This window comes from Peromyscus eremicus, chromosome 2, assembly GCF_949786415.1.
Source record: "Peromyscus eremicus chromosome 2, PerEre_H2_v1, whole genome shotgun sequence".
NCBI classification, from domain to species: domain Eukaryota; kingdom Metazoa; phylum Chordata; class Mammalia; order Rodentia; family Cricetidae; genus Peromyscus; species Peromyscus eremicus.
This window is the reverse complement of record NC_081417.1, coordinates 135978543-135991209: the sequence shown is the minus strand read 5'-3', so window position 1 is coordinate 135991209 and position 12667 is coordinate 135978543. Positions and strand designations below refer to the sequence as shown.

The 12667-nt window shown below is 50.7% G+C and overlaps 1 protein-coding gene across 1 annotated transcript in view; it reads right to left on the bottom strand.

The window, feature by feature from the left end:
• Nucleotides 1–7873, bottom strand: part of Epha10 (EPH receptor A10) — a 36759-nt gene extending 28886 nt beyond the window's left edge. The window contains exons 1-3 of the mRNA XM_059254939.1: nt 7768–7873; nt 5790–5854; nt 3033–3711 (exon numbers count right to left, since the gene is read on the bottom strand). Coding sequence (XP_059110922.1) covers nt 3033–3711; nt 5790–5854; nt 7768–7873 — 850 coding nt within the window. The remainder of the gene's footprint in view (nt 1–3032; nt 3712–5789; nt 5855–7767) is intronic.
• Between the last annotated feature and the right edge of the window lie 4794 nt (nt 7874–12667).

Sequence of the window (12667 nt, the reverse complement as noted above, 5' to 3'; positions counted from 1 at the left end):
CTCAAGGACAGCTGCTACCACATCAGTTCACAGCTCGCGGTTTCTCGCCTGGACTATTGCGTTGTCGTCCTTCCTCCGTTCTGTCCTCCAAGGCTTCCCGCCCTGATCCTTGCTTTGCTACTGGCAGCTTGAGTGGTCTTTTGAAAATATAAATCGGAAAGTGTTGGCTTCCCCTCCCCCCAATGGTCTGAAGTATAAAGTCCTTATTTCATCATTCACTCATGGTCTTGCCCAGCTCCTAGCTCATCACTTCTCACACTCCCACGTGCCCTCTGCAGTAACCACACTGGATTAGTGATTTAGTACCAACTACTATGTTCCTTTCTGTCACCGTCATGCCTCTGCAGAATGTCTCAGCCACCAGGAAGAAAAATCTCCCTTCCTTTGGAAAACTATCCCCATCCTCAGAACTGGGTTCTCTGTGGATGTGACACACCCATGGTGTGAAAGTTTAGCATTGACTGTCAGCTTGACATCTAGGAGACAGATTTCTGGGCGCATCTGCAAGGGACTGTGCAGAATAAGGTTAGCCTCTGAGAATGTCTGTGAGGGATTATCTTGAGTGAGTTCATTGAAGTAGATAAACTCATCTTTGGTTTTGAGACAGGGTCTGTTTACACAGCCCTGGCTATCCTGGAACTCACTATGTAGTCCGGGCTGCCCTTGGACTCACAAAGATCTGCCTGCCTCCCCTATTGTAACTGTGGGTGGTGCCATTTCCTGAGCAGGTGTCCTGGACTGTATAGAATGGAGAGAGCCAGCAGAGCGCTAGCAGGCATGGGTCAATCCATTGTCCTTTGCTTTTGACCGTGTATCTAATGTGACCAGTTCTCTCAGGACCTTGCCTCTGTGGCTTCACAGTAACATAGAATTACAAAATAAACCCTTCCTCCCTGAAGTTGTTTTGGTCAGGCCATTTTATCACGGCAGACGAAAGGAAACTAAGACATATGGTCACTCAATGCATTCCCACTGAGCACCTACCACATCCCATGGCCAGCAATGGACCTTGGGGGCTGCTGAGATTAATGCCTGAGCTCTGAAACACACCCACATCCACATCTATGTCAGCACACCACTGTAGCACAGGCACTGGGAACTGGATGCTTGCGAGAGCTCAGGTTCTTGCTCCTCTCATATTAACCACAGTTTCCAGAGAATAGAAGGTTGCATTCATCCACACACATAATATGAACTGCACAATACAGCTGGCCTCCTCAGCTCCCCTGAGTGGATTGGATGAGTAGGAGAACAAGTGTCCTGCTTAGCTTTAACTGCCAGTTTGACACAGCCTAGCATCCCCTAAGTGTCAGTTGAGGATTTCTCAGCTCGGGTTGGCCTGTGGGATGTCTGTGAGGGGTTGTCTTGATGTAGGAAGACCCAACCTACTGTGGAAGGCACAATCCCTAGTCAGACTGTCCTAGGCTGTATAAAAAGCTAGCTAAACATTTGACCCTCCATGGTTTTTGCTTTGAGTTCCTTCCCTGACTTTGCTCAGTGGTGGACTGTGGCCTGTAAACTGAAATAAACCCTTTCTTTCCCTTGGGTTGTCTTTGGTCAGAGTGTTTTAATCATAGCAACAGGTAAAATGACAGCATCAAGCTTGGTCACTTCTTCTGTCACCTACCATTCTGTAGCCCTATTATAGCACAGATTACTTTCTTTTTAAATGTTTATTTTAACTTATATGTATGGGGTTTTGTCTGCATATCACATGTGTGCCTGGCAGAAGAGGGTGTCAGATCCCCTGGCACTGGCGTTTTGGGTGGTTGTGAGCTATCATGTGGGTGCTGGGAATTGAAGTTGGGTCCTCTGCAAGAACAGCAAGTGCTCTTAACCCCTGTGCTGTCTCTCCAGCCCCACATATCACTTTCTTCTGATTTAAAAACTAAATCGCTGCCCTTTCCATCTAGATGTGAGCTTTTCAAGAGCTGGGGCCATGTCCGATTCTTTTCTATTGTCCTGACACCCAGAAACAGGCCTGCTTTAGAAAGTGCACCCTTTGCTAATGAGATAGCTCAGTAGGAAAGGGCAGTTGCTATCCAGCTTGACCACTTGAGTTCAATAGCAGAACCCATGGTGGAAGGATAGAGCTGATTCCCATTTCCCACGGTTTATCCTCTGACTGCCACTTGTACTCATGACATGCACATGTGCGTTCTCTCTCTCTCTCTCTCTCTCTCTCTCTCTCTCTCTCTCTCTCTCTTTCTCTCTCTGTCACACACACACACACACACACACACACACACACACACACACACACACGAAACACACACGAAACACATCCTTTGAACCTTCTGACCAAATGCACACATTCTGGATCCCACCCTCTCCTGCTTCGAAGCCACAGACCCAGAGACCCAGGAAACACCCCCAGTGGCACAGCGATTCTACTTCAGAAAGCTGAGTGGGATTCTAGGAGCCATCTAGTGCAAGCTGCCACCCTTGAGCTCTGAGATGCCTCAAGAGCCTGACTTGAATGTGGTCAAAGGTGAAGTTCCTGGAATGCTAGCCTGAGGTTTGGACTGCCGTGGAGTTTTTTCTTATGCATGAAGGAGGCATGGTGGAGCAATAGGTTCCCAGAGCTGGGCAAACCTGGATTCTAGTCTTGACTGCCCAGTCCTAACTTTGCAAGTGAGGTAGCCACTCATCTCTTTGGTAATGGGAATCTATCATATTACCTGAAGTACAGATCTCTACCTTTTTGTTTTTGTTTGTTTTGTTTGAGACAGCATCTTACGATGTAGCCCAGTCTGGCCTTGAATTCACAATCTTCCTGACTCAACATCTGAGGGTTGGGTTTTACAGGCCTATACCACTACCCCTGGTTCCTAATATATCCTTATATGGGATCAGATTCACCTCTTCCCGTAGGTCTTGGCTAAGCCCCCTAGAAACCGCACAAAAGGTCTTGACCCCCAGCTCCTCCTATGGCTTCTCCACTTCCACTCACGCTCCTTCAGCGAGGGCACACTGTTTCCTGCCACCTGAATGCTATGTCCCCATCCCATCCCTCCAGGTGCCATAGATACCTTCACAGATGTCACCACGTTCCTGGAATCCTGCACTGCAGCTGCAACGGCCCACCGGCACCAGCCACTCGCCGTCGGCGCCACAGTGCATGCGGGGAGGGCTGCCAGGTTCCCCTTCCGAGTGGGACACGCATGTTCCAGCCACTTCCACCAGTGTGGAAAAGGCACTCTCGGCTGCTGTGGCTGGGAAGGACGCCAGGCCCCGCACTGTGGCACGGCACTGCTTGTAGTAGACACGCACGGAGACCAGCGCCACGCATGCACCCACATCCTGGAAGGCCAGGTGGAAGCCTTGCCGGCTGAGGGGGCCGATCTCACGCACCTCTGTGTTCAGCTTCATCTTGCGCTCCCCCAGGTCGCCCTGCGTGAAGCTCTCATCAGCTGCGATAGTGTCGATCTTGCGGGGCCGGTTGCCTCCTAGGCGGGGACGCCCACGTCCCAGGTCGGCCTCCGTCTCCAGGTAGTAAGCATTGAAAGTCTCTTTGCAGGTGCCCGCGGCGCCAGGGATGCTGCTGCAGTCGCGCAGCGTGAACTGCAGTTCCACGAAGATGCGCTGCCCACGGCCGCGGCTGATCCAACCCGTCTGCAGCCAGTTGTCCTGGTTGGGCTCCAGCACGTTGCATACTTGGTACGTGCGGATGGGACGGTCATGTTCGTCCACGCCACTAATCTCCTCCCACTGAGGCAAAAGTACAGAGGTGGACACCTTAGAGCCCGGAGCTTAAGCACTGGCCTTTCTCCACCTTTTCCACATCTGCCTCCCCGCCCCCTACCATACAAGGCCCTAAATATGACAAAATTCAGGAAGAGGAGACACTTCGGAAATGACCAAGTCAAATCCATTCTCTTCCGGGTAGTGGGGTTTGAACCTAGATCCTTGGGCATACTGGGCAAGCACTCTACCACAGACCTCTTTCCCCTTTTTATTTTGATGTTGCTTCAACTAAGTTGTCCAAGTCGGCTTTGAACTCACTCTGTCAATCAGACAGGATGAACTTACAGTCCTCCTGACTCAACTTTCCGAATAGCTAGGCTTACAGGCCTGTGGCATGAGGCCGTTCTATTTATTTATTTATTTATTTATTTATTTATTTATTTATTTATTTATTTATTTAGGATCTCATTCCATAGCGTAGGCTGGCCTTAAGCTCACTATATATCCCAGACTGGCCTCAAACTCACATCAGTTTTTCTCCCTCAGCCCCAGAGTGCTAGGATTACAGACATGAGTTGTCACACCTGGCTTTCTTTTTTCTTTTTAAAATATGCAGCATTTTGTGGATTTGCATGTTGTCCTTGCAGGGGCTATACTGATCTTCCCTACATCATCCTAATTTAAAATGTGTGCTGAAAACCAAGCATTGAGACAGGGTTTCTCTGTGCAGCCCTGGCTGTGCTGGAACTCACTCTGTAGACCAAGCAGGCCTCGAACTCAGAGATCCATCTGCCCCTGCCTTCCAAATGCTGGGATTAGAGGCTTGCACCACCACCACCTGGCCACAATCTCTATTTTTGTGGATGAGGAAACTGAGGTTGCAGAGGGAGAGCTGCTTGACTGGATGGGCGCAGTGTGTCAATGGCGGAGCTAGGGATGGTACCTGGAGTCACTCAGCTCTCTGCTCAGTGACCTTTCCTCCTCACCCCACCCCCACCTTGCTTACTCTGTCGATAACTGATGGCTACTTAGGGGTCTACTGTGTATGAGGCAATGCCCAACATTTACCCCATCCAGCTTACATTTCTGTTCTTAGACACAGCCGGTTCTCTCACTTACTTATTTGACTGACTTACTGAAGACTTGGTATTTTCTAGTAAAGCCCCTCTGGCTTGATACCAAGGGTTCTAGAGAATACAAACTCCATGGCATATCTTTAAAAGTTCTTTCACAGGGCCAGACAGTGGTGGCACACATCTTTAGTCCCAGCACTCAGGAGGCAGAGAAAGGCAGATCTCTGAGTTCGAGGCCAGCCTGGTCTACAGAGGGAGTTCCAGGACAGCTAGGGCTACACAGAGAAACCCTATGTCAAAAAACAAAACAAAGCCAGGCAGTGGTGGTGGTGGTGGTGGTGGTGGCAGCGGCGGTGGCGGCGGCGGCGGCGGCAGCGCACGCCTTTAATCCCAGCTCTTGGGAGGCAGAGGCAGGTGGATCTCTGTGAGTTTGAGGCCAGCCTGGTCTACGGAGCAAAGCTACACAGAGAAACCCTGTCTCGAAAAACCAATATATATATATATATATATATATATATATATATATATATATATATATATATATATACTTTCACGGGGCAGCTGAGATGCCTCAGTGGGTAAAGGCACTTGCCATCAACCTGACCTGAGTTTGATCCCCAGGACCCTCATGGTGTGTGGAGAGAATGGACTTTCATCCGTGGTTCTGATCTCCACTTGCACACACCATGGCACCAACACATACACACACATACATAAACACAGTAAATAAATCAATGATTGAAATATTTTAAATTCCTTCACAATTTTATAGTGTATAATGTACTTTAGCCACATCTCTCTATTATTCTCTCTTATCTCCTCCCCCCACCACCAAACTACTTCTTCCCAGCAAGTCGCTCTCCTACTTATGTATCTTTGTGTGTGTGTGGCCCAGTGCATTTAACCAAGGTTGCCTGCATGAGCGTGGGTGGGGACTTCCTGTGGTACATTTTGATCCTAGGTGAACACCGGATGCTAAATGGACTGAACTAGAGGACCCTTGGGATGGAGTGACAGTTTAACACCTACCCCATTACTTGGCAGAGCAGTCCAACCCAGTTCAGCCTGGGAGGCTTTGGAGTCCAGGAGGATAACTAAGGAGAAGGGAGAACGCAGATGTCAGACCGCTGCAGCATCAGATTAGAAGGATGGGAGCCATTGCTGGGTTTACCAGATGGCTACAGGAGGGGATAGGGAGCAAAGCAAAACTCCTGAAGGGCAGAGTAGCTCAAATCTAGAGAGCAGCAACCACTGTGATTAATGAAGGCACCTGTATTCATTCCCTGAGGCTTGCGACAAATGACCACAAACTTAATGGCTTATGTCCTCTCTCCCAGCTTCAGTGCCGGACTTCACCCTCTGCTTCTATGTCCATGTTGCCATTTCTTCTGGCTCCGAGTCTTGCTGCCCTCATATGAGGGCCATTATGGTTGCATTGGAACCACTTATCCAATCCAGATTCATCCCTTCATGTCAAAATCCACATCACACTGCCAATCCTTTTTTTAAAAACCACTTATGGTGACATTAACAAGTTCTGGGGGTTAGGACTCCCCCTTTTGTTTTCATTGAAGCGAGTGTTGTTCTCAGCCTTCCACAGAGTCCCTGGCAAATACTCTAAGGTCAGCTTTCACATTAGGGATAGAAGTCAGTGACCCTCTTAACCCTCCCCACGTTCCCCCAAGTTACATTTAACTGTCAACTAGTGGGAGGAAACTGTCAACTAGCAGCGGATCTGGGAATTCTTGGTTGCACCCCAAATCCACCCAGAGCCGAGGTCAGTTCACCAGTCATAGAGGAGACGGAAACCCTTCTCATTTGCCTTCTGGGGCTTCTGGTGAAAATGAAGTAGAGAGACCACTTAGCAAGAGGAGACATCAGAATTCTTTGCTTCTCTACCCAGGCCCTTTCCCAGGGGCTGCCACCTCTACCGCCTTTGAAAGAGTGCCAGGGACCCTTTCACACATAATCCATGACCCTCTCCACCCCCTCCCCACCAGAAAAGCTTGGAGTCACTTTATTCCCTCAAGATGTGACAGGTCGGCAGCCTGCATCCATTCATCGGTTGGTCTCAGAGAAGCTCGGATCTAAATAGCAGAACCTTCTGCTTAAACACAGGAAGCCAGGCCATCCCCAATCTCAGAAAATTACTTCCCTAGAGTGGTAAGCAAGCGGGTGGGCTTCCAAGGTGAGGTCCTCCAAGAGGGACTGGTTCTGGAGGCAGCCGCGACGGTGGGCAGGGCCGCCGCCGACAGTGCGCTGGGTTTTCGTCACCGACAGTGCCTGAGAATTGCATCCTGGCAGGCATCTGCCATCCCGCGCCAGGACAGACCCTGCGGGCAGAGTCTGCTCCAGCATCTCAGGGTTGCTGCACCTGGTTGTGACGCCTCTGGATTCAACTGAACGTACAGCTCCCAGAGGTGTGGGAGCAGAGGCAAGACTCCGGCGCTAGTGTCGCCGACAGCCCCAAATCCTCCGCAACGCGGACCGCGCGTGGTGGACTCGATCCCAATTCAGCACTGCGGACAGTTCCACGGTCAGCACTTCGGGCAGCGCGCAGATGATTAGCATCTTTAGCATCCAGCCTCCGGCTGTCCACACCATGGTCCCCTAGACCCCCGCTATTTGTCTTCATCCCGCCTCACGCTCGGGTCTCGCCGCATCCCCTCGGCTTCCCTGCTCCCTTCATCTCCCCGCCCCCACACCTCCCACCTCCAATCATTCAGCCTGTCCGGCTCAACGGCCCCTGACTGCTGCCCCGGGCTCCTGTGGTCCCCAGCCTCTTTCTTCCCCAGCCTCCTAGGTCTCCAGCCCTAAAAGCTCCTCAATACCCCTCTCTTCTCTATCGCTTAGCCAACCTCCCCTCTTTCTCTAGTTCTTTCTCGCCCTGTTGCCCGCTTGCTTCAAACCCCCACACAGAGCAGTCAGTCTCTCCAACGACGCCTTCCCCCAGTCCCCTAGCCCCCCAACTCCCTAATTTTTGGCTCTCAGGCACAACCCACCTTACCTTCCTCGGCGGTCCCGGGCCGCCCGGGTCCCAGAAGCAGAGCGAGGCAGAGTGGCATCAGGCAGACGAAGAGGCGCAGCGGGTGTGGACCGGCGCCAGTCTCCATGGTCCACAGACGGAGCTGTCAGTGCGGCGGCGGCGGCGGCGGCGGCGGCGGCTCAAGCCTCGCCAGCCCAGCACCGCTGAGCAGTGCCCCCAGACCCCAGCGCCGGCTGGGGGCGGAGTCTCGCTGGTCACCATCATCCATGGGGACCAATCGCTAGGCATCGCCGTGGGAGACCCACCAATCCTGGCCAGCAGAGAATGAGGAGGTGGAGTTTCATAGGCCAGGGGCGGAACGCCCAGCTGGAGGGGGAAACCAAGGGGTCCCGCAGATCTCCAAACCGTGGGGGTAGGGCAGCCCTGAGAGCTAGCGGGGCTGCTGGAGAGCGAGACAAGCTGGCGTCGGTGGACCAGAGACCCTCAAACCTTAGCTTTCTGCATCCTGAGAAGTAGGCGCTGTGGGCGTGGCTTACGGAGGGGCGGTCCGCGGGGAAGCGGCGACACATGCAGTCTCTTAGCTATTCTTGGGAGCACCCTTGTTCCCAGGACTTGCAGGGGATTTCCGAGACTGATATCCTGACCTCAAGCTCTAGGGAGCTCTGGTGTCTCCCAGCCCTTGGCCTCTTCCTGTGTCTGCGGCTCCCGGTGTTCCATGGTTCGATCCCTCCTCCTTTCTCTCCCGCCCTCATCACACACACACACACACACACACACACACACACACACACACACACGCAGAGCCCAATCCTAGGAGCTGCTTGGGAAAAGAGAGTCAAGCTGGAGACAGGGTCCCACCCTACCAGCATCGCTTCCGAGGCTGGGAAACCATGTGGACGCTGAGATGGGGGCAGTGGTAGATTGTGCACGAACATCCGCTTCCCGGGTTCTTGCTTCTGCTGTCCATATACATAGCAGCACACCCCACAGCCTCTCTCCACAGTCTGTCCAAGTTGGGGTTCCTCTATGAGCACCCCACTCTTCCCACCCAAGAAGAACGATGAGAAATGCAGCACCAGGAATCTGAGGTCCCTGTGAAAGAGGCGGAGCAGTCCTCGAAGAGTTCGGCCGGAGCTGAAGACGCCGCAAGGAAACGTGGGACACGACCTCTATTTAATGAAGGTCACTTGTGTACGAGCTGAAGGTTTAACCATTTGGCGGGGTGGGGAGGGCTGGGGGGCCCCCAGAACGAAGGAAGCAGCCATTGAGCTTCACCATTTGAACTGAACTTGAGGGGAGGAAGCTCCATCCACCTTGTGGCTTTTCAGGGGAGGCCGGAGCCCCTCTCCCCTTAGGTGCTACAACAGCCAGAGAAGCCCGGAGTGTGAGGTGAGCCACCCATGCACTTGGCTGTGGGGTGCCAGCGCCTGCACATTTTGCTTAGATGAGTACTCCTCACCCCTCCAGCTAACACTTCCTGGGCACCATACTCCGTGGAGAGGATATCTGGGTGAATCACTCATTTCTGCCACATCCCATACCTCTGAGCACCAAATGTAAAGGGAATACACAGCCTCATAGATCACTGGTCATTTTTATGTGCTATTTCTCTCTCTCTCTCTCTCTCTCTCTCTCTCTCTTTCTGTGTGTGTGTGTGTGTGTGTGTTCGTGCAAAAGAACTTGCTTGCTACAGATATAGTTGCTGGACAGTAGTAATGGGGAAATGGGTGGGGAATTGGTTCCTTTGCTTCTGGGAAGAAAGGGTTATCAAGAAGGGCTAGGCTGAGACACTGGACGACTGAAGCCCTCTAAGGAAGCAAAAGGGGGCGTGGCCTCTGTCTAGTGCCTAGAGATAGGTGGGGTCCCTGAAATAAGACCTACCTGAAGAAAGGCTCTTGTATCCCCCACCTCCCTCCTATCTTCATTCTCCTCACGCTCAGTTGCCCCTCCCCCCAGCGCTGGGAGATGGTATTTTTAGAAGCTGCTTAGAGACCCAGGACTCCTTTCATTTCAAAATGAGTCCTCACTCCACCAGCCCTCACCCCCTCCCCCTACTTCAAAGCCAGGTCCTGTCCCCTTGGCAGTCAGTAAGGCATCAGGCATGGCTTCTTACCACAGCTCCAGAGACTTCAGCCCAAAGCTTTTGACCCTGGGTACAAAAATGAAATGCTGGCTCCCTCTGAGCCGCACAGGAATCTTTCAGGAGCCAAACAGATGGATAAGATTAACTGAGTAAAGCTACACAGGATGCCCACAAGATACCCTGGCTCTTGGGAGACTTCGTTGCATGCACGTGGGGGAAGTTCCTAGACAGAAACCTTGGGAATGGGGGGAAGCAAGAAGAGTGAATTAATCCTTCTCATTCTTCCTGTGAGCAATTCATTTATATATAATACAATCAGAGCAGAGAAGCCCTTGTGTTTGCAGATATATGCAAATCAGCCAGACCTTAATAGGAGGTGCTCCAAGGTAGACCACACTCTTTCAGGAGGCTGCAGAGCAGGTAACCTCTGGTGAAGAGATTCTGCAGAGTTTCTTACTACTCTGCACCCCCATGTCCTTCCTGAGAGCAAGGCTTGGTCCTGAGTTTCCTTGTGCAATGTTAGTATTCTCCATGGAGGAGATGACCTTCTCTGTCCAGTGAGATACGCCCCAAATCTATGAAACCAGAATTTCCACATTTAGGAATCCCTTAAGTAATGTGGAGATGGAAGTTATGATAAAGTTGGATCTGCATCCTAAAAGACCACTTGAAATTATTTTCGGTGGTGAATCGGGCGTCACAGTCTATCAAGGTCTCATGCTGTGGTCTTGGAGGAAGGCCTCCCTCCCTCCCTCTCATTATTCTTCAGAATGATACTCCTATTAACCAAAGCATTGTTTATCATAGCCTTCAGGTGTTAGGAGCCAGTGAACCTACAGCCAAGGTTAGGTCCTTCTCTGAAGTAGCTCTGAGAGATGGCAGGGGGGGCGGCCTCAAAAAGGGAAGGGGAGCCCTGGACCCTCAGCCCGCGGGTTCTCGGTGGCGGTGTTTCTGTCCATGGTTCTGAACCTACCCACTCTGGACCCTTCATCTTTCGTTTGCCCTGGAATTTCTCTGTGGCTGCATCTTCATAATCAGGCCAGAATTTACTTTTCCACTCCTCCTGTCTGTAACCAAGACTCCATGACAGGTATCTTTAGGATCCAGCAGCCTTCATTTCCTGGAGTAAGAAATGAGGTGCCCAGGACACACCTGGAAATAGCTGTTTTTCATTTCTTTCAGGCTCCTTCTTGGATCGGGGGGGGGGGGGGGGGGAGGGAGGGAGGCTTCCTCCTCTTCTTCACTGTTTTCTAAGACCAGAGCATGAAACCTTGATGGACTGTGAGACACAATTCAACACCAAAAATAATTTCACGTGGTCTTCCAGGATGCAGATCCAAACTTATTTTTTTTAAGAGGTCGGTATTAGGGCCTCAGTTGAATTACTTTATTATTTTATAATGTGTATGAGTGTTTTTGCTGTATATATGTCTGTGCATCACATGTATGCCTGGCGCCCTTGGAGGTAAGAAGAGGATGTTGGATTTCTTGGGACTGGAGTTATAGACAGTTGTGAGCTGCCGTGTGAGTCCTGGGAACTGAACCTGGGTCCTCCGTAGGAGCAGTCAGCGCTCTTAACTGCTGAGCCGTCTCTCTAGCTACGAGGATCCAAACTTTATCATAATTTCCATCTCCACATTACCGAGAGGATTTCTAAATGTAGAAATTCTGGTTTCACAGATGCGGGGAGTATCTCACTGGACAGAGAAAGTCATCTCCTCCACGGAGAACACTAACATTGCACAAGGAAACTCAGGACCAAGTCTACTCTCAGGAAGGACATGGGGGTGCCGAGCAGTAAGGAGCTTTATTCCACAAAGGGACATTTTCATTTGTTGCTTTCCTTGCCCATTCCATATCTCCTTCACCAGCATAATAAAGAAATGAACATTTCCAAGATGGATTCTTTCCTGAGGTAATTGATTCACAAGTAAAAATGAGACGTAGTTATAAACAAAAAGAAACTTTAGACAGGGTCTTGTATAGACCAGACTAGCCTCCAATTCCCTACGTAGCTGAGGATAACCCTAAGCTCCTGATAGTCCTGTTTCTATCTTCCAAGTAGAGAGTTCATGTATGTGCTTTAGGATCTAAGATTAGCATATGGCCCACCACAGTACTTGGCACATAGGCTCTGTTACAGTATTATTCAACTCCACCGTTAATTAAAGTCAAACTAGGGGAGGAAAGAAAGGATGGAAAAAGGTCAAGTGATGAACTAGGATGAAAGACAGAATTAGACAGATGAGAGAAAAGACAGTGGGGGACAGACCGAAGCACAGCTGCTTGAGATGGGAGGTTAGAAAGGAAAGAAGTCTGGAGGAAAGAAACGGACTTGACGAGGAGGGGGTGTCATCAGGACTCGTTGCCTGGCCAGCTGCCAAGTGGTATCAGAAGTGACATTTACCTTGGTGAATTCATCATGGTCCAGGCTTACACACTCGACATAACAGCATTAAGAAGGAATCTATGCGTTGGGAAGCTGGGTGATGGCCACACTCGATTGGCATCCATCCTGCTGTCTGCGATTAGAAGGAGTACATTGATTTTTGGTGAGGAGTGAAACTGCCTAGGGGGTCAGAGTTGTGTAACAATGTGCCTGCCATATGCTTTTCTGTAGGGGGGATGTGCACAGGGAGCCACTCTACATGGAAGCAGCTGTGTGAATGTGAGGAAGGGGCTGGAGGCTTCTAGGATTGGATGGCATCAGATTCTGATAGCCCCAAGTCTCCACATCCCTTGGCTGACCACTAGTACAAAGAATAGGATGTAACATGTTTCTCTGAATAGCAGTTTTTGTTTGTTTGTTTAAAAAATCTTTATCTATTTTTATTTTAT